Here is a 27,523-nt window from a genome sequence, read left to right as displayed (position 1 = left end):
TATTTAAAGAAATGCGATATAAATTCTAACCAAAAAGTGGTGTTGTGGAATCTGCCTGACACGTCGACACCTAGGGGGTTCTTGCTGTCTATCAGAATAAAAGGTTTTAGTTGGGCAGAGTTTCAGTGTATAGAGAGGGAAATGATGATTCATATATACATTTCCATCACGGAGAACATCGACAGTTTAAATGTTGAAGGGCAGCGGTGTGGAATGGGGTGGGGTAGGAATGGGATGGGTGTACATGGGGGTGAGGGAGGCATTTAACTGTTATACATACTGTACGTTATCATAAATTATAAAAAAAAACCTGTAATCGAAAGACAGTAAACCCAACTAGAAAATAACACAATATCACGAAGTAAGACTAGCATATATCTTTACCAAAAAAAAGAGGGGGGGGGGGGGGGGGGGGGGTGCGGCGGGAAGCGGTGCTGTGTATTGGGGTGTTAGAGGAATGCGATGAAGACTGGTGCATGCAGTGTTGAATTCTAACATTGATGTCTTTAAATTCATTCCTTGCATCTATACAACGTGTGCAACGTTTCCTGACATGCCGTACTCCGCGTACAGTCCAACTCAATCACAAAACCCGTTCAAGAACGCAACGTCATAATATAACATACGTTAGAAACTACTTTAATTAGCATAATGTTATTATGACAACATATGAAGCCAAGACTGTTTAGGAGCCAGAGCCAAGTGTGATGATTAGACACGGTGTTGTCTTCATCCGACCGTCGAAGTTCATTTACCAAGCCCTTCTCATTTATCATAAGTCTGCCATTTCTTAGATCTTTCAGCAGCTCCAGGCGAACAGCTTCCTACATCCAATATCAGAGAAGCCGATGGGTACATCATCTACACACGCCAAATGATGCATTTAGAGGCTAATTAGGATGTTAATACAAAGCCGCATCGTATGGAGTTTTCAGTTCATTTCAGGACACTGGACACCAAGTGTTAACGTCCCTCAGATTGGAATGCTAATCCATCTGTTACCTGAGGCTAATACCTGGGGACATATATCTACAAATTCCGTCAGTCGCCTACTGGACCAATAACTGGCTTCATGTCTGGGATATTTGTCTTCATGTTCTAATACCGGGCGATAAACTTCCAGCGTTCATGCTCCTACCTCAAACGCTGGGAGAGGAAGCGCCCCTCGTACGTGGTCGAGGAATGTTCAGATTCGCTGCTAGACAGTCAACGGGCTGTCATGTAAAATAGCCTCCTTGAAGAAAGGCGTGGTTTGGGTACAAAAGGATAAAAAAGTTTACAAAGTGTGTTCAGCATGAGAATCTCGTGGGAGGATGTGTGATCAATACTCTCTGTAGTGATCACACGCAGTTGATCGCCGTCGGCTCGCCAGTCTGCACTTGTTAGTCCTGCATAGCCTAACGAAGTGAATAAAAGAGTGACTGCTACCTGGACTCTTGGAATATCGGGTTCGGATCAGTTTTTCATCATGGTCAACGACAGTGATGGCTCCACGGAGTCAGAGTACTACGACTTTGACCCGTCACAGGAGTTCTACCCTGGTGAAAGGCGGTACGTCCCGCACTGGGAGATATGGATAAAATGCGTGTTTTATACAATTATAATTGGGTTTTCACTGCTTGGCAACATTTTGATTGTCCTGATTGTGTATCGTCACAAACGAATGAGGACTACGACGAACTTTTACATTGTTAACTTGGCAATTGCTGACCTGATGGTGACGCTGTCGTGCACGTGGGTCTCTCTCGTCGACGATGTTACCGAGGGATGGGTGCTCGGGGAGTACTTCTGCAAATTCAACACTTTTGCTCATGGTAAGAAAGAATTCTTTCACGAATCAAAACTTGACCAATGCATTTTGTTGTACCTCAATGGCGTATGACTTGGTCGTTGGTGCTTATACAAGCAGTATTTTGCAAGACACTCAAATTCGGAAACATTAACGTTCGATTCTTAGGACTATTTTTGTTATCTTAAACGGGACGCGTCAAGGCTGTATCATGGCATTTTGATGTATCCCAACGAAGTATGACTTAGCCGTTTGAAATTATACATGTAGTATTTTCCAAGATACGTATGTTCTGAAAAATTTTTTTCCAGTTATTAAGATTGTCTTATATTATTATTCTTTGACACGGAACAAAAAATGCTGTATCAAGGCATTTGCTTTACCCTACTGGTGTGTGACTTTGAAGCATGTACTTATATAAGAAGTACTCTCCAAGATACACACATTCGGAAACATTACATTATATATTAAGATTAGTTTCGCAGAGGTACATGCAGAATAACGTATGTTATGTTTGTATATTCTTGCTCACCTATACCTACATTACTGCACTCTACATATTTCGTAGTTGAAGATTGTACTTGCTACAATATTCAGGTTGTAAAGCGGATAGTGGTGGGGCGGAAACCTGTCTTACATTGTTTGTAATCTACTCTGTTCGTCCATCAATAAATGGGTACCAGATAGGATAAGGATAATTCGAAATCACACCGGTCTCTCCGTCTTTTGAAAATGACCGTTTCATCACCTAGAAGGAATGCGAGGTTTGTTTTTATTAACGAAATATTACTGTAGGAGTTGTTCCAAGACGACGCTTTCCTGTATGAGAAAATATTACTTAAACAATACAAGTTTTGCCTTTCATGGAACTGGATTATCCCATAAGATTAACACTAACACAAACGTACTTAGGTTCTTAAGTGATCAGTTTTTATCAAAATCTATTTGTCTGACATATTTGTATCGTAAATAACTGCATCTACTCTAAAACCACTTGGTGTGATTGAGCTCGTGTTTTTAAATTTTCGCGGAACGCTTACCTGTAAAATATATCTTTTTAACTGAAAAACGTATTAACGCAACAAATGGTAACGCATTCATGTAGAATTCAAGACAATGACCTTGCTGATGCCACTTTCCCCTCCAGTCCGCTGCCCCAATTTTAAAGTAATTAGATCGTTTGTGCCAGTTACTCTAAGCGGATTGGTATGTGCCATGTAATGACTAAACGAAACCGCATTTGGACGAAGATTTACCAGTACTGACGTGGTCAGTGGCTTGCTAGTTGGTGTTGATGTGTTTAGGTACCATATGATACGAAAAGATTGGTTTGTATTCAGGAGTGTAATGAAAACAAGTATTGACATATTCACTGTACGGCTGTAGTGGTATGTGCATACCCAGCAGATTATGCTTGTCGTCTGTTTTTTTTATATAAATCTTACTTTCCACAGAAAAAGAGTTCGCGGTACTCTAGTAAGTTCAAACGAGTTGTTGTCGAAACATAAAAATATCACTTTTCAGTTTTAATGACTCTCCTGCTGCCTTAGGTAAAGAAGATGTTGTCAGGCAGTGGAAAGTTTCCAATACGAAGGCAGACATTTCGTCATTCCTATCTTAAGATGTGAATCAAATCAAACTGCACCGATGCGCTTCTGGTGAACCAAGACAGCGGCCAAAGATTGTCTGGCATTGCCGTAAACGTTTCACTCGTGAATTAGCATAGATCCCTCTGAAAATAATACCTTGTCAATATGTCACATTCCGAAAGCTGCCATACCTGGGCCTATTGAGGTTACACCAAATTAGTGTTCCAAGCAAACCCCATGACAGCGACTTCAATGTTGGGGGGTCACTTTGATGGATGGACATCTGGAAACAAATTCTCGTGTGACAATCCCGCAAGCACAGGACTGATATTTGGTTTATTATGATCGTACCGTTCGTTGAAAACTGAAGCATGTTTCCACTGTTACAGTTTACAAGCTGATGTTTTGCAGATATAATGTTCAGTTAAGCGTAAAATCTACCAGCACTTGAAGCAAGCTAATGAGGAACGTTGATGGTAGTGTTGAGAATAGCACATCTGCATCGGTGTAACCAGCATCCTGTGATCGTAACACATGTTAGCTTCAACTTCAAATACCAGGCCCATATGATTTTATTAATGAGTGTCACACATGATTACATATTTCTGTCAATGTTTTGGTTTTTAAATTTGGATACTGATGGATTCTGATTTCGAGACGCTACCATTACCAATGTCAAAATATAATACCTTTTATAATTTGAAAATGACATCACAGATGTCTTTCAGATACTTTCAATGACATTTGCAACCTCATGAGAATTCGTCAACTACGTGATGGCTTTAGTCATTACTGTGTGGGGTGTAAAAGGAACCATTTGCCTTTGAATTCAACTGTAAATGTATTAATGATTTTATAATAAAATGATCCAGACTTGATTATTTACAGACCGCCGCCATATAGCTGCTGCATTGCTAAGCGTGACCTTAACCAACCAACAAATAAATCATATTATAATGAACAAGAATCAATAAACACAATGCATTATATATGCATAACCGTAAATGAAAACATCTAGTTTAGGGTTACCGAAATCTATTAGGAAAGCCAGCGGTACAATTATTGCACTGATTTATTCATGGACATTGAATTGTGAGTCAGAACTCTACATAGAGCAAAATTAGATCTCGATTGACGTCTTGATCTAATATCATAGTCTACCATAGGACAGACATATTGGCTGTATATTTTGCCATTACATACACATGCATAGAATGCTCGTAATTATATGTGTATCTGTGGATGCATCCAACAAACAAGTGCTCAACAATAACACGAGCTGTTATTTCCATCAAGTATAATCATAAATCTATATAAGTATATGTTTACAATAGGAAACAAGCTGTATCTCTGAACTAGTTTTGCGAAAGCGTTGTGTCCCTATACGAATCAATATTTCAAAATAGACAAGACCAGTGTTTGGACCTAGACCCTAACCGTGACTTTCTTTTTAAAAAAATGCTATTTCTATTTAATGTTAACAATCCACGTATTAACCTGTTGCATGGATATTCGAAATGGGGTTCCAGATACGTAGACAGAATTAAGTGGTTTACACTATAGACTTCGATGTGATGTCAGACCTCTTGTATTTTTGTGTCTTAATGCGTGATTGGGTAAGAAAGGGGTCCAAACATCACCCGATCTGCGTAAGAGCTGAGTTACAAGGTTGATCACACAGAAGGAATTGCGTAAAGTGGAATGTATGTGCAAAACTGAAATAGTATAAAGTTCCAGAGAGGACGGCCAGCATATTGATTCGCTTTGACAATTGTGTATAATAAGCACATGCCTTAATGGCCGGTGGGGTAGCCAAGGGGTTAAGCCGTTGGCTCGTCACACGAAAGACCGGGTTCGATTCCCCACGTGGGTCCACTGTGTGAACCATTTCTGGTATATTACTAACCGCGGCATAAACTATCCATACTCACTTATTGTGCTGGAAAGAATCACAGGCCATACTACGCAGGCACACACTATATCACCACCACCACAGGCCACTAATATACACTATTTCTACCTTTTTTCGTTTCACCAGCTACACTTGTGTAGCGTGTGTAACGTTATGGCTTAAATGACACTTGAAAGAAACGAAGTTGGGAATGCTGTGAAAAAAACACCTGACTTTAATTAACAGAAGCAAACAAATCCCGCGGGGTGGTTTTGATTGAATGTTCTGTGGTATGAAGAAGAAAGTTGGGGACTTTAATTAGATTACTTCAAATTTTGTACCGTGAACATTGTACAGGATATTTATGTTATGTTTAATTTCTGTTAAAGATGACAAAACGCATGATAACGTTCAACGTCAAGGCGATTCTTTTCTCTAGTTTCTCCATAAGAAAATAACTTTCTTTCGTATTACACATCATCTTCTAATAATGCCAAAACAAAACAAATTCTCCACGTGTCTTAAAAACCAAACTCACTCACTCACTTTGGCTCTTGGAAAGGAGACAGACGCCAGGAACATAATTTGACCGTATGTGAGCTGTCACACCTTCGAGCAAGCATTGAATAGTTATAGATCTTTTAATGCCAATCCGGGACAACAAGATTGTCGCACTTGCAGCTAACCACACGTACATCCGGTTTAGTTTAGTTGAAACATATTTTATTCACAATGTGAAAAGGATTGGGAACAAGTTCTCTCAAGTTATAAAACTCCTCTCCAAAGATATTTACAGTCACTGATTACATCACAATAAATTATTAGAAACAGAGAGAGATTAACGGATAACAGAGGGAAATGTTATAATACAACAGAGAACAGATATAAATATAAAGAACAGATTGGAACATCTCGTACAGACAGCTAGCGTATGATGTTCATCGTGTGCTAGCAATTTTGCTGATTGCGGCGTAAAAAACATTCTCTCATTGCAGTTTTTCAAGGGAACAGTGTCCTTATCAGAGAGTTGCACGTGTTCAGAGATACGGATCTGACTACAATACCGGAGAAAACACATGTTCTCCTTCCACGGTGTTCTAAAACTGGAGACTGTATATACTGCATAGTTCACTGAGGTTTTCTGTCAATGAATGAGTGAGTTAAAAAGAACCATCGAAAACACGATCTAACGATTATCACAAGGACATCACTTGCCACACAACTCTCAGGCGGGCCCGATACAGTATTGTAACAGGGTGTTGATAGAATTATTATTTGATCATGGTTTGTCGTGCGCTAAGGATAATAGCAGAATGGACCCTTTTGTTAAAAAACTAATTTCTGCTCTTATTTGTTCAGCTCCCCTGCCAAGTAATCAAAGAATTTCAAGACGTACGGTGATAGAAATACAGTAATAAGAAACTCGTTATTTCTTCTCAACAGGCAGCACGTGCTGATGTTTCCAATCAAATGCAATTCATCACGACCCATTTGTATAAATTTAAACTGCCGCCATATCAAGTGTTTTTTGCTAAACTGTTTTGTCAGATCCAGACTATTTATCTAAGCATTAATCTGAATAAATCCACTGTGGGCATGACTTGCCACTTTACATCGTGACGTTTGTTCTATCGACTGTCAGCGCAAATTCATTCAGGAAAGCCTTATTTCATTTGATCTTCGTTTACACTTAGAGGATATTTGTTCTTGTTACAGCCTTTGTGACAACCGTAGCACCAATTGGTAGTCTGCGGCTGGTACGTCTATGCCAATTTCAGAGAACAGTGTATGTCAACTTTGGCAAATAATGGGGACATTTTCTCAGTACTGCGAAAAGGGAGCAGCGTAAAAGGTTGCTAAGCTGGTTTAATGCTTGCGAGTATGGAGGTCTGTCCACCTTTGAAACCTGTCATTATTAATAGTCAATAGGGTAGCTGAAGGGTTTATCAACCAATTACCTGTAAATATGATTGCCGGTAAATAATACTTACAACCTTGCAGATCCGGGTTAGAATTGGTCTTCAGCAACCCATTCTTGTCGTAAAAAGCGATTGGGTGGTCAGGTTCCTTAACTTGGTTGACACGTGCCATCGTATCCCAATTGCGCAGATCGATGCTCATGCTGTTTATCACTGGATTGTATGGTCCAGATTATTTACCGAGCGCCGCCATATAGGTAGACTACATATATTCATAAAACAAAGTATGGTGACGCGCTAAATATCACATCACATTAAGGATAGAGGAGTGTCAAATGTCAGGTCTGTTCGATGCCATGAAAATCACATTGAACCGTCTTCCATAATACCCCTGTCTGAAATGTATTCCAAAATGGCTCTTCAGTCAGCGTTGTCAACTAGCTGGGATTTAGACCGAAATATTTGCAAATATATTCGGAGTAGCAATTTAGCCAACAGCGATATAACAGTCTCTCGCAAATCCAATTACTGGGATCAGTCAGAATACAGAATTGTATATTATCTTGCTGGAATTGTATTGCATATATGCTAAATGTTGCAGTACTGGTGTAGCAGTACGAGATGATGCTTGGCTGCATAACTCGTGTGCCGTATACTCATCCTATAACGGGTTCGTCGTATCCATATGAAAGCTATATGACGACAGCCTAATAGTTATCGAGCCCCAGCATTCCCGTGATTGATATTTTATGCAACCATAAATGGAGTCACGATGACAAGATATCAATCACATTTAGCGGCCTGGCCATCAGATTCATTTAGTCGCATCTTACCACCAGCATCAGTCTCTCCCTGTATCCGTTCGGGGAAATACATCAATAGTTTATACATCGACGCAAACCAAACCTGTGTATTCACATTATGTATTTTACCGCAAGCCATTTGTTAAACGTCAGTATATTTAATTCATAAATCTTTTTTTTTCGGCAAATGGAGTTTTCGTTTGATGCCTTTCCTATCATGGCGACAGGACCATACTTTTGGGACAATGTGTCATCACGAGACGCCTTTGTTGAATTAAGTAAAATTAATGATAAATCTATTGCTTAGAACCATGGTCTGGAAAAGCAACATGTTTTTTTTAAAATTTGATGAATCGTGAACAATGCTACATGAGTATAACCAGAATATCAGTGTCTCGAGTGTTACACAGTTCGTAGCTAAAAGTCATTACTTTTGCGATCAACATGCCTTTTCCTGAAGAAAAGGTTGAGTACGTGGTTTGGTTTAGCATCGGTTTGAAAAAGGTTTATCAGTATTAACCGGACAACAAAATGTTATTAGTGTTCCACTGTTAACACTTCTGATGAATCCAACTAGCAGGGATATGATATTAAATACTGAGGCGTTATGAAGCGAATCTGAGATTCGAACCTTACTGGCTTGCACTAGGGATGCACCTGCGTACGGCAAATACATCTTAGGTGTCTCGGCTACCCTTCTAGAAAGCTACTCAAAGACGTTACCTGTCTAGACTTGAAGTGGAAGAAATGGTTTAAGGAGGATGCTTACAAAGTATCAAAATGTCAAGAAATTGTTAAATTTGGTATCATTTTGTAAACGCCTAATACCACCTCCCATCGCAAACGGTATGCGCACAAACCACGGCATCCAACCTCTTTAACACAATGAATCATACGGACGTCATTGACCACCACCATTGTTCTATATTTGCTATACAGTTTTGCGTCCCTTGTGCGTGTCAAGGACTTCAACAGAGAGAGTAGAAACAATACACCTATGCACATCCACTCACCCACCCGCCCAATCTCTCATCCACCCACTCAAGCAAAGACTAATCTTCATTAAATCCAACCAACTGTTGCACGGGCAGATATGTGACACTCGCACCATGTCAACAATCGTTTATGTAGTATTGCGACTTTGTGTACTACTTGCACAATCTGTGAGATGATGCATCATTGCTCTTATCTTCCTACCACGGCCAGGGCTGTATATCATTGTTAACACAACAGAGGGACAAAAGATTACATGGTACTGTGGGGCAACTTGCCAGAATGCTGCCATCTCGGTTAATATGTAATTATTCTAACGTGGCAATATATTCAATATATAAGAAATATTCACAGGGCTGTGTATATGTAACAGTGGAGGTGTAAAAAAACTGACATTTTCATTCAGGCATTATATCAAAGCTGAAACATCCATATTCATGCAGTTATCACACAGTCAATGTCTGCCATGCTTTCCGCGCAGCTCTGCTACCATCCAATCTTGTATCTTTTGCATCAACTCCACCTTTTCATAATGTACAAATTCTTCTCGCTACATCTGAATGTCCACTTTTTCAGCAGATTTAATGCTCTTCCTATGCATGCATCATTCTCTACTGTACATATTCATATAAGGTTACTGTAGCTAAATAGCTGTATTCTATAAATAAGTCTGCAAGGTTTAGTAAGGCCACACTGAAGACATGCATGATGATATCTTGGTTGACACACGTGCTTGTATCGCAATTGTGTACTCATCGATACTCATGTTATTGATTATTAGATTGTCTGGTGCGGACTCAATTTATTTCCAGACTGCTGCCATTTAACTGGAATATTGCTAAGTATGATTTAAAACTAAACTCGCTCGTTCCGACACGATGTGCATTTCGCACCCTGGTCTTCTCCAAAGTGAGTCGGTGGGGTAGCCAAATGCTCAAAGCCTTCCTGAAGACCCGGTTCGATTCCTCACACGGGTATAATGTGTGAAGCCCATTTCTGGTGTCCACAGCCGTGTTGTTGCTGGAATATTGCTAAAAGCCGCATATACCAAACTCACTCAATGTCTTCTCCGAAGTACTCACACGCCCCTTATCCTTCTCCTAGTGATCGCCACTGAAGTCACGACCTGAAACCTTAACAGCGGAAGAACGGAAAGGACACTTTCTCTTTTTTGCTGTGCTTCAGATTGTGTAAGATAATTTCTGCCAAATATAGTGTTGATGCTTAAGCATATTGATTTATTACAGTTTAACTGTAATCTTAGACTGTATAAATCTACCGATTAACTTGACATGGTCAAATGCCGGTATTTTTATGTGTAAAGTGGGCTTATTTTGTTGTCCTTTTCTTTATTTACGAAGACATTATTCCTGAAGAAGGCGCCTCTGTGTATTCTTTAAATTTAGACTGACATAATCTTACATATTTTACTCACAAAATGACTGGTATTCGTTTTAACATCCAGGTAGTGATATGTAAATTAGACCAAATTAGACAGTAAATCGTCACTGGCTTGGCTTTTGCCTATCTGTGCTTTTCTGTAAAGCGGTCGGTTTAGATGTCCCTTGTTATTTGCGTGGCGCCTGTTGTTCTGGTGGAGTGATTAGACTTAATTATCCTAATCGGTTCATCCAGCTGAGGTGTGTCCTGAGGTGTCGCTGTGGATACGTTTGTTCCTCCTCATTTATCTAGTGTGTTGAATTTACCACACCCGTAACTTTGCACTTCTAGTTATTTCCCACAAGTTGCTTGATTGTTGACAATGTGGTGATACAAACATTGTACAAACTGATGTATTTTCATATAAAACAGGATTCAAAACATTTTCGAATTTCTTAGTGACTGAAAATAGTTGAGTAAGTGAACACAAAAGTCTATATAGGTCTACAGTCTGTCAGATGGATGGACGGAGTTTTCAGTCGTTTCATATACGTCTGACATATTTAGACGTTTAGAAAATTACCAAGGATACTCACATTTGGCACCTGGAATGTTTTTACATATGGACAAATGTTACACATTTTATGTATTTCTTCATACACAAGATACATATATTTCTTCAGAGAAGTGGTGATCATCCAGATGGTCATCGCATCTTTCGTCACATCAGTTAAGACCCCACATGACTTCCGAAATAGGTACAATGAGTGAAACCCCTCTCTGGTGTCTCTCGACGTCATCTTGATGGAACAGTGTTAAAAGCGACGTAAAACCACACTCAGTCACAAATACACCACAACGTTACAGCGGCCACTGATCAACCAACAGAATCGAAATTCCATAATGTTTTCTTTGATTCCTCCACACACAGCTGCTTCCCGTCCTAATGTCTCGTTTCACTAAAAACCCTTCTTTGGTATCAATATACATTCATCCATGTTCCAATGGGAACTAAATTAACATGGTTCAACAAATATTCCAGACAGTTAAAATTAATGAATATGATTTTGAAATCATCCGAAAAAATTACGTGCAATAGTATTACTCCTACTTTGATCTTTATTGGAGGACGTAAATGATGGTTAACCTTAAGTTTCCCTTTGCTTCAAACGTTGACTGTATTTCGAACATAAACCTCACTGTAACAAGTGTCAACATCAGTGCCAGAAAATCTTTCATGCCTAACGGTCTTTAAGCATCGGGAGTGGAATGTCTTAATCCTAGCTTGTAATGTAAACATAGCTTGACGCTTATGATTACGTCAGCAAATGTTAAGAAAATAACCAAAATATTGGCAAGAATTTTCTTCAAATCATTATGAGGAATCTCATTGGTTTACTTAAAAACCAGATAAGATTGGTAATGCGTTAACGGTCTTAGTGTTCTGAAGAGGTACACATCAGTCTGTTTAATCCAATTCGACGTTGATGAGGTTGCAGGTTAATGGTCGCGTGTACATGCATCAAGAAGAAATCAAATGAAGCATGAAGGCTGCAAATGTTCGTGTGAATATTTTAAATGAAATACTGGATGAGCACAGAATGACGTGATTTGCGTAGATCTGTTGGGTTATCATTAGTTTTGTACCTGTACTGAAGAGATGGTCCTATGATTATGCCTTGCATCAAAAGGTAGAATGATTTTGCAATTTGTCAGAGGGAAAAAAACGACACTCTGAAAAACCGTTTCTTCCACACAATTGTAAAAATGGAAATGTGCCTGAAGAAATTCATTTGACATAGAAATCTATCTGCCAGAGAATGACAAGTCTTACCTATCCTCAGCAAACTCCACCGGACGTATAAGGCAATGAAAATCAATGACACCAGGTGTTCCAGAAATGGGTGCGCGTGTCCTGATGCATCGATAGTGCCCCGTCTCTTGGCCTAGCCATGGATCGCCACTCACACAATTTGTATGAGAAGGTAAATGTTTAAACTGTCTAGAGTTCATTTCATTCTTACCTTAGGTGTAGCTGCTGATGCAGTTATTTCAGGAAGGATTGTCTGGAATTTCGACTTGGAAAGTTATCTCCCTCCATTTTGACTTTTGGAAGCTCTCTTAGCGCTAAGATAGTCGTAAGTGCCCTACATTAACAGTAACTTACGACTGCCTTAGCACCAAGAGAGTTTCGAAGACCCAGTTCTTTAGGAACTATGAGTGAGTGTGATATAACGATGTATATGGTATTGATTTGCAACTTCCTATGTGGGGAATCGACCCTGGGTGTTCGGCGTGATGAGCCAACGCTTTAACCACTAGGTTACCCAAACGCCCCTCGAGAACAACGACACTTTGCTACAACGATATGTTAACTCAAACAGATATATAGATACACAAGCTGTTTGAATAATTCATTATTTGATATACAATAATGTCACCTCTCAGCTTTCAGAAATATGTTCTTGAATTTTCTAATTGGTTGTAGAAACATAAAAAAAACAGTATTTGTAATTTCCACTGCAGCATTTTGTAGCTTCCTGCAAAAAGATGCATATAAGCAACCAGTTACCTACAAATATTCCCTGCGTGCACTAACAGTATCTCTGTCTGCCTATTAACATTTAAATGGGACAGTGACAGCCGAAAAGCGTTGAATCTAGAGGATGAAACTCTAGACGTTTACACGTGAGAATTGCTTAAGACACCTGTCATTCACCAGGAGATAATTAGCTCTCATAAAATTTCTTTATTACTTCCATGACAAGGTGCCAATGATTCGCGTCATGAATGCAGATTACCATAAACACTAGATGTTGGCAGCGTGGTGGAAAATAAACAGTGAACCCAAGACAGTACTTAGAAAACTGACAGTTTCTTGGGAAACTAAATTATAGGTTGATATATTTACTAGATTAGTTTTTTGTTCGCTTTGACGTGTTTGCTTGCGAAGTCGTATTTAGAAATGCTATGCGTTATAATATTTTCGAGTCAGTGTTAACTCTGCTTTGGATAATACGTTATATGAAAATATATAGGAATATATTGAAAAGTGCTAGTCATTTATCAGTCCTACCTTTTCGTCTTTCAAACAAGCATTGGAAGAAGAACTTTACATATTACATCCGTTGGAATATGTTTCGGGTTTCGGTAATCGAGTTTGTTTCCTTTTCGGGCTGGTGTTTGCTAACCTGAATAAATACATTTGCTTCATTAATTGTTTTGACCTTCTGAATGAGTAGATATTATATATATCTTGTTTAATGATGCACGTGATGTTCATCAAGCTGGGGCTTGTTGATCATCTCGTCAGTCTTCAAACGAATGTCCCACGTTTCCTGAAAAACAAAACACTTATATACACTAGTTTTTGTGGTGCTTGCATAGGACATTGACATGGTGAGATGTTTGACCTATTCAACCCCGGAATCTTCACGGGTGTATGCGGTTGAGAGCACAGACACCGTGTTCAAAGTACTGTATTACAACGTATAGGTATCGCGATGCCAGTCAAGCACCCACCTCTAAGTAGTTCTTGAAGTCCTGTAGTTCTTTTTCTTCAATTGCTCACCGCCGAACTGCAACAGTTGGACTTGACATATTTAGGTGGCCCTTTCCCACAAATCCCACGAAAAGAGTGGGCTACTGTTCCAGATGATACTAAACGGGGATCGTGGTGGTTCAGCTCGGATCTATGGACGTCACGATGTTATTAACTGTTAACGCAGTGGAGTTACAGTACTACTCTGTGCACTTCCAACTGCTACCTTCAGGCTTGCAAATCTTCGGGCCCTGAATGAAATCTGCAGGCCCATAAAAGCAAAATAGACTACACTGTACACAGTTTCAGACTGTTTCTACAAGATCAAGCGAAGCCTACGGCACCAGGGGAGTTTTTATTTGTCAGACTGGTGTTGACAATCCTTCGCCACAGCGCTGAAACACCAGGAAGTGAAACTGTAAGTTATCGTAACATGATGGATTGTGGAAACGTTATCGTAACAAAAAATCCAGCTGAAAAATAAATGACAGCTGACTTACTGAAGGTCATAAGGGCCTGCACATATGTGAAACTGCCGGCCTGATACAGTAACAATCCGCACTGGGCCTCCGGGCATGCGGTTATTTCGAACGATGCTTCCAATCTCGCTTCCTCTTATTCACTCAGTACATAAACACAACATAAACAACACATCTTCCACCATGACATGTAGGAAGAAGCCGTTGATTTAATCGTGCATTTGCCATTTGGAAACTGAATGCAGTCTACTCCGAGTTCCTTCCTTCCATATATCTAAAGTTAATGCAATATGTTCATCATTGTAAACTGTACTCTCATACCATGACATTGATGATATCGCGAGTGAACAGTTACTAACGCCTAACGCGACGCTGACATCTCAAACCCACACCTACCAGCGGGTTAGCGTGACTCCAACACCTTCAACATCAAAGTTTACCTCGGGTCGACTTCGTGTCCATAGCTCATGTCCATAAACCTTTATTTTATCCCAGCTGCATTATTCTTGTATGATGATCTCGCTTATTTTCCCATCGCCCTGAACATTTTCTCGCAACTACGTGTTAGTCTAATCTTCATCTGTTTTGATGTTATATAAGCATGCAGCTGTCGCACAGAAAAATAAATATTATTGAGGTTGTTTGCGTTACAAAAACTGAAAGTAATCATTTCCTTGCTGATTCAGAGGGCAACAGTTTACAAAATGAAATGATTATATCATATCATATGGTGTTCTCATTTACAGTTATACCCCAGTACACCGCATAATTCTAAGCACTTTTTCTCAAAATCTTTTCGCCCTTATAACATTACAGTTTCGCAGTTACCCGTGAACATCCGGGTTATAATTGGTCTTTAGCAACCAATGCGTGTCGTAAGAGGCGTCTAACGGGATCGTGTGGTCAGGCTCGCATGTTTGGTTTCTTGCATTCCACCGAATCCCAATTGCGTAGATCGATGCTGAAGATGTCACCTTACCATTCCTATATTCAATACATATCATAACGGAGGCATGTGAAATTGGTTTCACACGTTTGACCCCTTCTTGAGCGAACATCTTAACCGCTGCAGCTACACTTCCCCACGCGACACAGAGGGAAACGTCTAAATACGCACATGGATTTGAAAATCAACAAGTAAATAAGCCCTTTGATGTGACCCTGCAATCATGATATTGAAATCAGCAAGATACTTTCACAAAACTGTGACAGTAATATTCCATGTTAATTTCATCTTTGCGTTGATTATAAACATTGGGGTCACTGACAACGCTACGAAATAATGTGTATTTGTTTATCATGGCTATCTTCTATTGATAGGAAATTACTATCAGTGTGCAATCACAGTACAACCACAGTCCGTCGTGGTCTAGTAATTGGAAACCCGCTGAGCCATTTCAGCACAGAATTACTATCAACAAATGTAATATAAATGTAACATTACTGTATGCAATATCGGTGTATGTAATTCAAGAATCTACATGGATATAGACAGATGTACAAAAGAAAGTAGACTCCTGCAGGACTCCAGCTAACTTTCGGGTTATACCTCAAATAGTAAGTAGAGGTGTATTGAGAATTTTGAATATTTTTGATTTTGAGTTTGCGAGCCGGTGATGTGGTTTGTTGTTTATAATATTAAACAACCATTCAGCTTTAAAACTTTATATATGTTAGACGTACAAATGTGCTTATGTGTATACTTGATACGCTTGAAAACATATGCCGCACGTCATTGATTTTTAGGCGTACATTACGCCTGTATCTGCAGGACTGCTTCAGGCACGCTGGGGAAAAGTTCACCCTGAAATCGTAAATATTTTGAAAAGTGTTTTTATCGCCACCAAAGTCACAATCATTGTCTAAGTGTATTTAGTGCAGCCACACAGCTACAAACATCACTGATACTGTTGTGGGATACCACATACAATACCTGACAGCATTTGATGTACGCATCCATTATTTTACTTTCACCAAGACCTCAAACAACGTTATGCATCCCAGAAGTTGTTTAATTAGGAGATAAACATCATGTGTTGGCCAATTTCCGGGTATTATTGAGTATTTGAAGCACGGGAATGCACGGAAATATTCCTGTGCTTGAAATACTCAATAACACCCGGAAATTGGCCAACACATGATGTTTATCGACATTGTAAACAAAAAAGTAAACCAAAGGGGTTTTACTGTCTGCACTCGTTTACATCGAGTATGAGTACAGCAGTAAAGTGTCATCAGCTGGCCGTTTCAGCTGGTTCCCATGGTAGCATCTGGAGTTGCTCATTTGTGACGTCATTCTAACTTTACGTCACAATATGATTTGAATGACGTCACCACTGTTGATGACACAACAAAACAATTGTTTACGTGTAAATACGCAGTGAATAGTCTTGCAGTTTCCGGGAATCTAATACCATTTGATCATGTTTTTCAACCAATCAGATTACAGAACACAGTGACTTTTGGTTTACAATTCAGGTTACAACCACAGAAAAACTTTCAAATCTTTATGATAGACATATGAAGGACACTTCCCAAAATTCACGCATTAGTGGTGAACATAAAGTAATGTCAGAGCAGTTTCCAATTTTCACTGGTGAAAGTTTTTCTGCAAGTCTTCAGGTGCAAACGGTGGGTGTAGTACACACTGAGCATTTTGATGAACCACGTTATGGCCCATAAATTGTCGTGACAAAAGGTATAAGAATACCCTCTGAACCAGCAAAATATACCACAGACAAGTCTTAAATATTCAATAATACACTGAGCAAACAGTGGGCAGGTTACAATGAATCACAATACAGATTTCTTGTACAATTCAATCGGTACAACTGAGTCACAAGTGTAAGATGATGGGTCACAAATGTAAAATATTAACTCCCCCGAATCTTGGTATTACCGACAGAGAGCAGATATTCAAAATGAAGGTTGTTTTAAAAGTGAGCAGTCAGGCTTGGAGTGTCAGTTTTGGATGTAGGTTGTAGGTCGAATGTTGTTTACGGTCGATGACAGGTAGAAGCAGAACTCCAGTTATTCCGAATGCAAGTCCGTGGGTGTTATTCCGTATCAACGCAACAACCAGCCTTTATATGTATACGACACGCAGTCGAGCCTCCGCGAGTGGAGTAAACAAATAGCTTGTCAAGGGCAGGTAACTGGAGCGCTATCAAGAAAGCCTGTCGCTAAAATACTATTGCCGTGATACGAAAGGTGACCCATAATAACTATCATGGAAAACTCGAAACATTGTGACCCAGTAATAACTATCACTAAACGCACTATCGTAACAGCCACTTGTGTCATCATTATTTCATAGTGGTTCATAACCACAAGGTACAGTCGAGATCGCTGAATAGATCTCTCCAGTGTGGTGTCTTGGAGACGTGGAAACTGTTTTGTCTCTTTTATTTACAGGAGGACATGCAGTTTCCGGTCATTGTCCCCATAATAATCGCCATTGCAGGTTAACATGTTTTTAGCGAATACAAGATATCATCATCATTTACCAGAGATCCATAGTAAGCAGTTTTATGCTGTAGTTGGAATCGCAGAATTTACAATGTTTTCAGCAGACATTTGAAATGGTTATAGGGAGTCTTTAGAGGCTTTTTCTGTAATAATAGGATGGAGACTAATTGTTACTCAGATCTCTACAGGCGTGTACAAATGCTGTTTTACGGTTATTATTATAAAAAAGTTTTGAGTATCAGATCACCCTAAACCTTCCGCCTTTCCCTCAAGAGACGTGTAATATCTGTAATTAGAAATATGTCACACCACAAGACTGTATCAAAAATAATGTTGCAATTAAACAGCAGCCATGATTTTCAAAGAGATATCTGCAGTTTATGTCGAGTCAGCTCACGCGATATTACCTCCTTGCCGACAGGTAATAATTTCTACTACTCAACCGTTATTACGCTAGACCGTTTCGCGTTATGATGTTCAAGATACAGACATTGAATCTCTAAGCAGAACCCGAGGAACCCCAATATCGACAATTCCTGCAATATCGTCTTAAGGGCATTCATGCATGCGCGATTTGCCAGTTGGTGCCTACTTTCCATTGCGTCTGTGGTTTGCTGTATTTTATATTAAGGCCCTGTGTCGCATATTTCATGAAGACGGCGCGAGGCATCGCTCAGACACTTCTTCAATTGCCCCTTTCTTGTGAAGCTGCCGTTACCTGTTATGTATTGATGAACGGGATTAACTTCAGCGCTGTTTTTACTTCTCTTGGGATACAATGATCTTTGAAAAAGTGGTTCACAGTGGAATATTTTTGTGAAAGCGTTAGACTAGGAAATGTGATTAAATTTCACTAACCCCCCAGCCTTCAAGAACACGATAAAACTAATACTGGCGTTCCTGGGATGGTTACAGCAAATGATCTGAAAATGATATAAAACTTCAATGTTCAGATTGTAACATAAAGACACGGAAAGGCTTTAAAGTTGATTGTTGGAGGGAAGAGGTTGTCATGGTTTGTGATTGAGATGAACATTGCAATTTCTTGGTTTCATTGTGTTAAAGACCATATGATGTGAAATTAGAATGGAAAGTTCTTCAGAAAAACGGGTTTTTTTCGAACAGTTAATTAAATTGGAATGTTCTTCCTTTACATTTTAATCAGAATTAATACTTTTCCTCTGTTGTTATTTCTTTGGAATATCTCCGAAATTATAAAAATACATCTTATTAATCAAACACGTCAACATTTAGTACTCGTAAGCTGACTATTAATAAACGTGTAGTTTCCTAAACACTTTCCATCGCCTTAATACAATACAAAGTAACAGTTGTCAATATAACGCTGTAGCAACCTGAGACAGGGTTGAATAATCACTCTTCCATTAAAATATATTAATCTAGGACGTGATCTTTCAAAACAAAATCTCATGTGACCATTAGACGCTACAACTAATACCCTCAAAGTCATAATAATCGACCCAGCATCTTTATAACATGGCAGGATTTGCCTGGAAAGAGCACATCCGATGTGTGTGCAGGATGCAGGACAATTGTAACTGAAGCCTGCATGGAAGGGATAAACCATTGTGATGAGATTTAGTAGCCTTTAGGTATATTTCCTGAACAGAAGGACGTGCACGTTTACGTGGGCCCCTTTTCATAAAGGTCCCGTAGCCGTACGTCTATTATAAGTCAGTGTTAGAGTATAGGACACACGCATGCTACGAAAAAAGCTACGAGATCTTAGGCTTAAGACAGCTTTGTGAATTGGGCCCCAGGAGGCCTGTGGCCTTGTGTTTTTTAAAGACGCAAAAAGGTAAAAGTGACTTCTTTACGCACGATAGAGAATACCCACTTTGAAATAACACCAGATATGCACAAATTTCTTTTTCTATTTAACAATTATCTCATAACATAATTAACCATTGAATTTCTAAACCCATGCTGAACGTAAAACTAGACATGAAACAAAATCATCAAATGGACGAGGATTGTAGCTTTTCTGGCTTACTACATTTCGAGTCAACGATGTCCAGTCCCTCTACAAATCAACAACAAAACATTCTTTAGTGTTGGATGACGGTTTGTATGAGAAGAAACATAAATGGATTGTATTGGTTTTGGCTACAAGTTAAGAGTCACGGTATAAAAATGCAGGCTGTTCAGTCTCCATGTCTCAGGTTATTCCCCTGTGGATGGGTTTCATTACGAAGAGAGTTAGCCCAGTTCATCGCGGTTTACAATACCAACAACAGCCAGGCACCAAAGAGCACGGGGTCAGTAGTTGTTACTCCACATATAACTTTTAGCTGTGTGTTTGTCCAGAGTGCAACCATGTAACTAATACCCATGTATTTCAAAGCTGCTTGCTTCTGTACGTTGGATGGAACTGAAGGAACATCTTCAAATCTCAAATTCCCACGTCTAATCCCAATTTAAACCTCATTTCAGAGCATTGAATACTTCTTCAGTGGTTAATTGGCAGTATAACAACTTTTTATGCTACAGAATGATTTCTGTAGGGTTTCTTTAACAACGTGAAGCCACGCATCACGCAAATTGACTCGCGGGTAATGAGACAATATGAAGTTTTTAATGACCATATGTCTTACTGTTTGTATACGACTGGTAGAAAAATATAGCGTTGTTGTGATGTATGCTCGAAATATACCTTTTATGTAATTATATAGATTTATACACATTTGATAAAAACATTAGTGGTTTTTGCAAACATATTGTTGTGAAACTAGTGTCACCACATCGAAAGGTATACCATCCTAATTAATCATGATTGTGTGTATGTTTGGAAAATGTTCCATACCCTCGCACGAGAGATGTTGCACAATGCTGTCTCATTAAATACGATATTGCCTCAGAAGGAACGTCAAGGGAGAACTGATCCCAGAAGAAAAATGGGAACGTCTTCATCATTGGTCATGATTTGGGCACATATATCCGAAGAATAGAGAAGGTGGCTTAAGAGGCTTGGTGTGAAACCCGTAGGCGAACATGTCTGTCATTAAACCTGTCTCATTACTGTTACTGTGTCAGTCTCGTATTACTTAACAGTAGCCATTCTATTTCCAGTTTGTCTAAGGTTAAGCTGCCTCTTGAGTAAAGGGATATTCCAGGCACATCAGGAGAATCAATTGTTGTCCTCTCGAGACGGATATTGGGTTGGTGTTGTGGGCCCCCTACCCTCTTGTTATCAAACCTGTGATAAGACCTCATTGAAGTGTGCTAACTGCTTCATTAACCGTGATATCGCCTCATTGCAACATGTAATTGCTTCTTTGTAAACTCTCAAATCTCATGTTCAAATGACAACAGCAGATGCTTGAATGATGGGGCCCAGGTCGTGTTAGAAATAACCATGGGTTTAAAGACACCTTTAAGAAACAAAATAGATTACAAGGCACATCATGCCACAGAAGGACATTACAGTGGACAAACGTCTCGCAACCCTCTTGTTAATATCTGACTCTGCGACATTACACCATCAAACTCAACACGGTTATTGAAAATTTCACACCTCCAGTACGTCCTTAAATGCCAATTTGTAAAGTTCATTGAATAAGGATAGTGAATTATATTGACAGGCGCTGGTGGCTGTTATTGACCCAAAACATATTTGAGCAATGTTCCTCAGTCAAGTGTCATCTCCTTCGCCAAGGTAGTACTTTGCTGCAGAATTGATTAATCCGATTTTGCCAGATTGAGACATTTCTTAGAGGTTTCAATTCCGTTTTCTGCTCCCTAATCTATATGTTACTTTCTCGACGGCAAACACATGTGTTTTTCCTTCTCCTGATCAATAGACTGAGCATGGTGTGACTACGGTGGACAGTGTCGCAGGTGGACCGTCGCTGCCCGTTAACAAAGCTAATGTAACAACATCATTACCGGATGCATCAGAAATAACATGGACGTGGAAAGAAAACTAATTAAATAACGTTTCAGTTCACGCCATGAAAAAGTAGGTTTTATGTTCCATGAAGTCTGAGTTATTTATCTCCCAGACAAAACTCCTGAGAGACATGAAGACCCTTAGTTTGAAGATGGAAGTTTTCTTAAAGTTTTGGGTTCCATAAATGAGTTTGTGTCCATTATGATGCATGATACATACTTTTTTGTCGCGAGGAATAGATTCCATTTCCTTTGCGACTAGACGACAGACACATCATCAGCTCCAGTACTTTACACATTGGTCAGGGTTCCTTGTTGTCTGGTGTTGCAGAGTGATTATGAGTGAGACTGTTAACGCCGCTTAAAGAGAATAGTCTAGTCAAAACCGCCACAAATGCAAGAGAAACGATTTGAACTGATTTATTGTTCGAGATCAAGTCATAAGTCAGAGGGGTCATGGCCCTTTCAAATCACACATATAGGATTCCATTTCCCCTATTCAACATGTCTATCGCCATGCTGATTATCAAATGAAAGTTGTTTTTATAAACTTTTCAGAAACAACATTTTTTGCATTGACAGATATTTCAACCTCTAAAAGGCAAACATATCATGAGCACTGCGGTTGTAGAGATAGGTGTTTTTTTCTTGTGGTGTCCAAAACTTACTTAGTGATATTATAAAGAAATAGACATTTTGTAAGATATACTGTACCATTACCGTTCATTACTTAAAGAATACAGTGAATACAGTATCTATGGTCTCGTGTAATGCAAACATGCCTCACTATCGTACATGATAATTGTTCACAGCACTTGATACAGTAAATTAGATGTTCTGCATTCATACTGCCTCTACAGTTAGTCGATTTAGGTTTTCTATCCTGCACTTATAGTCTGATAAATCACACAGTGGGGTTATCTGTGCAAGAAAAAGTGTAATGTAGATCATCACTGGAATAAGGAAACCGAGCATTCCATCAAGATTTGCATGCATAACAAAAAGTGTAGATATCCATTTATTTTTTTATCGCTGCATCGCTGCACGCATATCTGATTTACAGTTTCAAACAGAATAATCCAAACTGTAATGATCAAGCCAAGATCAGAATTCATTCAATAAAATAAATAATTAAGAAACACAATGGCTTGTCATAAATAATAGATGTTGTCTTATAGTTGGAAAGGAAGCGACTCTGCAGAGGCATACTAACCAGAGCAAGGTCGCAATGTCAGACATTCAAGAGAATCAGCAGTTTCTCCCCGCATTTGAGAGACTGAAAACAAAAGTTATCGCTAAAGATACACGTCTGAGGTATGGTTGGGCAAAAAGACATCGTCCTTTCCTTCAGCTAGGATCTCGAAAAGATCTTCACCTTTGATTTACCGCACGGCGTTCATCTGAGTGAGCTTGGATTTTGTTGTTCTTACGTGGAAGTAACGAAGTCTGAGAACAGGACCACATTTAATCAAGTAACAGACGTTCCAGACATTTCTTCAAAGACGTTGCAGCAGTACCCAGCTGTGTGAACATTAGATGGATTAAACATCTTTCATGGTAATGGTGTTATTGTACATGTTACAAAATCAAGCAGAATATTCCGACCATTACTACAGCATATCTTAACACTTCATGTTGGCGTTTTCATACGTAAGATCATGTCCAGTTTACAAACATGTCCAGGGATTCGACATATAAAGGAACAACTTATCATCAACACTTCTGTAGAGGATCTAAAACAAGGAATTGACATACTGGCTTTTCAGACCAATAAATTGTGCTTGGTCAGGCATGATGCTAGTATCCCAGGGGAGGATCAGTGGTAATTTACCAACGACTGAAATGAATCCTTCTGTGTGTATACTCAGTTAGCCGCCAATCACATTTGTCCAACCGCTTAACTGGAAAGACACTGTGATATTTACAGCCGATTCTGGATCAAATGATTTGAAGAACGTTGTTCTCAGACTTGAAGCTTGCACATTCAGAAGGTCGCTTGGGGATACATTGGCCACGTCCTGTCTCAATCAAATCTGTTTGAGTTTGAGGTGATATACAGCCATTAATGCAAGAGTCGTATACTTGTTGGAATAACACAAGTGAGAGCTATTCGAACACACGTTCTAATGTAGTGTTGGTATTGAGAACGTTTGGTGTTACGCATTGGATGATGTTACATGTTTTACATGTTCTCTTCCTGACACAGATGATTTCAATAGTAAAAGGGCAAGTAATAGTTCTTTATGATGAACTCACAAGCGATTATTCGACTGTTAGAGACATCTCTCCAGAAAGGGTATGTGTGTAAATGAAGACACCAGGGAGATTAATAACAAACCAGTTCGTTACAATTACAAAGTTGGATTTCTTTGAAATTTACATCAGTAACGAACGGCAAGAAATTGATATTATAAGTCAGTTTCCAGCCTGCTGACCCATGCATTAAGTCTGTCTGCCTGTTCGTCCGTCTGTTCGTGAAGTTGATGATATTAAGATACAATAATTAACATGGAAACTTGAAAGTCGAAATATGAAAGGCACGAACAACTCAAATGTCCCATGACAGAACACCCTTCCCAGCTCCTTCATCTGCTAACGAAAAACGTACAAGTAACGTAATGTTGTGTTGCTTAAAGTAAGAACTATGTGTTTCGTCATTCATACGTTCGCATTTAGATGACATAAACGTCACAGACTAAGCCTATAGATTGTAACATGTGAAACGTCCTGAAAGATAAGCATCAACACAATGTGTCTCCATATCGGGCCTGTGCCTACCAGGCGTTTCACCATCACATCACAAACGACGTTCTATTCGAGATCTCTTGGTGCCTGCGCGGACGCCTGGACTACGTGTAAACAGTTTACTCTCCTGGCTTCTCAACTTTAGATGCTGTCACGACTATGCAAGGATTGCCTAGAAAACGTTTGGAATGGCTGTTATGCTCTGAAACCGACCGAATACGATCGTTGACGTCACACATGGATGCCGGCTCGTGAGATGTCATGAGTGTTGCTTCATTATAGAACACGTCTCCAAATAGATGTGATCAGGAAAATATATACCATTCCTTACAGCCGCACACTCGTGGCACCTCGACGTTGATTTTCACGAAACTGAGACATTGTATCGTTAAACATCGGGTTGTTTTAAACATATTTTATTCACGAGAAAGGGTTGGGTACAAGTTAAACTACTCAGAACACCCTCTTCGTAGTATTTACATATTATTACATATTATATTCATTATACGACAGACAAGAACAGAAAGATTGGAGAGTGGAACAATTACAATAATTAAGAAAATAGATTTTCATAAGCACCTGGTAGTCAATGTAAGATGAATAAAATCAGTGTAATCAGTTATTTCCCCTGTTAAATAACATTATACAAAACGCTACATGGACGTTAGTTGAACTCAACAGGTCGACTGATCTCATAATCAGGACGTTAAGCCCTTGAATGGATTCAACAGCAAAACTTTCTACAATAAACAGTCAAAGAAACATCTGTTGAGGATGTTATATACGTTTATTTGATATTAGTTGAGTTGTCTGATATTAAAGAAATGTTTGCGATACATGTTTATCATTTATCACACTGTTCTCATCACTGTGATATTACTACACTGTGATCGTTAGGTACATATCAGTATCATTGAAATAACAGGGGCATTGTGTTGTTAGATTTTGGCAACGTTCACTTTCGTGACATTGAAGAAGCAGACAACAAAATGTTTTATGCAAGACATTACGGAACAATTCGTGATTAGGGTTGTTTGCTGATGCATACGATGTTGTAAGGTCTCAGAATAAAACATGAGATACCCCTCAAGAGAACAGCGTCTCTGATCTTGACGTCTTTTTATATTCACAGAAAAGGACGTCGAACCAGTCTTATCTGAATAAGCAAAATGAATAGTGTCAATGGACGCAACATCTTATACTTCAATGTACATGCCACAGTTGCACAAGACAGATACTCCATCTTGCCATGATGAAAGTATATTCATCAATTCTGTCTTGATAACATGGTTCTCCAGAGATCTTATTTAATAATCATATCGACAGTAATGTCCGAGTGCCATTGACCCTTTGGATATCAATTCATCAGCACTTAATCAACAACACTCGATATGGCTATATATTCACGTGTTTGCACACTGAATCGAATACTTTTATTTTGAACTGGTGTACCAGTAAGTCTTCTATCGACATCACGATCGTTTTCTTTTACAAAGATAACGTATGTTGACTTTTTGGGGCGAGCCACTTAAATGGCCTCTCTAAAGAAAATATTGATATGCGTTTTACAAATATACTTTAGTCTGGGTTCATATTGACACATATGCCTATCATTGTCGCTCGTTACTTTATATCAGTCATTGGTTAAACAGACCACACTCTAAAGTTTTACTGCTAATATTGTTATTAATTTAGAAGTATATCCATTTTCGTCTTGTCTATTCGAGGAAGAATAAAACCCATTTGGACATCACCCTAGGGTTGACTGGAAACAGATGTAAAAGAATTTATATTTTTTGCATCATTTAACGTTTTGCAAGATGGGAAACAGGTAACTACTCCTCATGGTCCTTTTATAAGATAGCGCAGCTAGCTACTCCTCTTGGCCTCTTTTTAAAAGAAAGCACAGTTAGCTTCTTCTTATGGCCCTTTTCTAAGATAGCATAATTAGCTACTTCTCATGACCCTTTTGTAAGCTATCTTAGCGCTAAGGTGACCATACCTAAACATAGACTAAAGGTAGAAATTGGCGTTAACTTTCCTTTGTACAACACCAACCAGCATTTGTTTAATTAGTAATTGAGTGGGTTAAAAAGTATCATCACATGCGCAATATTTCAGCCATATCGTGACGAGAGCAAGCAATATTATACACAATAGTGAATGATAAGTGGTAAAAAGCTGTCAACGAAGGACAGTAAACAACTAGATTATCACATATAGGCATGTACTGCTAGCAGTTAAATTTGAAAAAAGTTTAATTATAGAGGACGATGCAACATAAACACGGACTATAGATTCCCAACAACTGAAAGTAGATCACCATAGGGACTTACAGTACCTTTGCTACCTGCATGGAGCCTTGTTGGATTTACACCATCTCTTCAGCTGCTAGCGATTGTAGGAAAATTTAGCCACCACTAAAAGAACATATATACTACGATTATGAATAAGAGGTGGTTAAAAGTGACCTTGAATGCTTTTGGGACTTACGTACCGTCTCAGGAGAACAGTAATTTTACAGTACTTCCACTCCCTTTGTTTAAGTAACAAGTCATGGGTGTACTCATCAATTCTCAGAGAATGGTTTGCGAAATCCACTTAATCCAGATAACAATACTGCTTTTCAAATGTTTTTTTGTGTCTCAAGACATGACATATTATAGGTATATGGTGTCAAATAGAAATATGTTAGAAAACAATACTTAAATAATAATTTAACAATCCAAATCCTCATACAGCACAACAACAGGTTTTGAGGATCGCCTGAAGGATATTAGTCATGAGAGCCATCGGTCAAACAGCCGCCTGTCCATCTAACCACACTGATAGCTCTATACTTTCAGAGATTGTGTTTTCTGATGAAGATAAAAATGCCCTTGTCGCCTCTAGGTCTGATCTGTGACTGCATACAATCATCAGCCACAAGAGACATCACCGCCTCTGTGTAACCCACATATTACTTTGGCCCCATCTGAATAAGCAGAGACATCAATCACATGGGATCCACGTCCCCG

General features: G+C 39.1%; 1 protein-coding gene across 1 annotated transcript in view; it reads left to right on the top strand.

Annotated features, from left to right (window-relative positions):
• Positions 1-1,457: 1,457 nt before the first annotated feature.
• Positions 1,458-27,523, top strand: part of LOC137284487 (substance-P receptor-like) — a 52,209-nt gene continuing 26,143 nt past the window's right edge. Inside the window, exon 1 of the mRNA XM_067816310.1 lies at positions 1,458-1,814. Coding sequence (XP_067672411.1) covers positions 1,469-1,814 — 346 coding nt within the window. The 5' untranslated portion in view covers positions 1,458-1,468. The remainder of the gene's footprint in view (positions 1,815-27,523) is intronic.

Source organism: Haliotis asinina, chromosome 5, assembly GCF_037392515.1.
Source record: "Haliotis asinina isolate JCU_RB_2024 chromosome 5, JCU_Hal_asi_v2, whole genome shotgun sequence".
NCBI lineage: Eukaryota > Metazoa > Mollusca > Gastropoda > Lepetellida > Haliotidae > Haliotis > Haliotis asinina.
The sequence above is the reverse complement of the archived record's forward strand: the minus strand, read 5'-3'. Positions and strand labels throughout refer to the sequence as shown.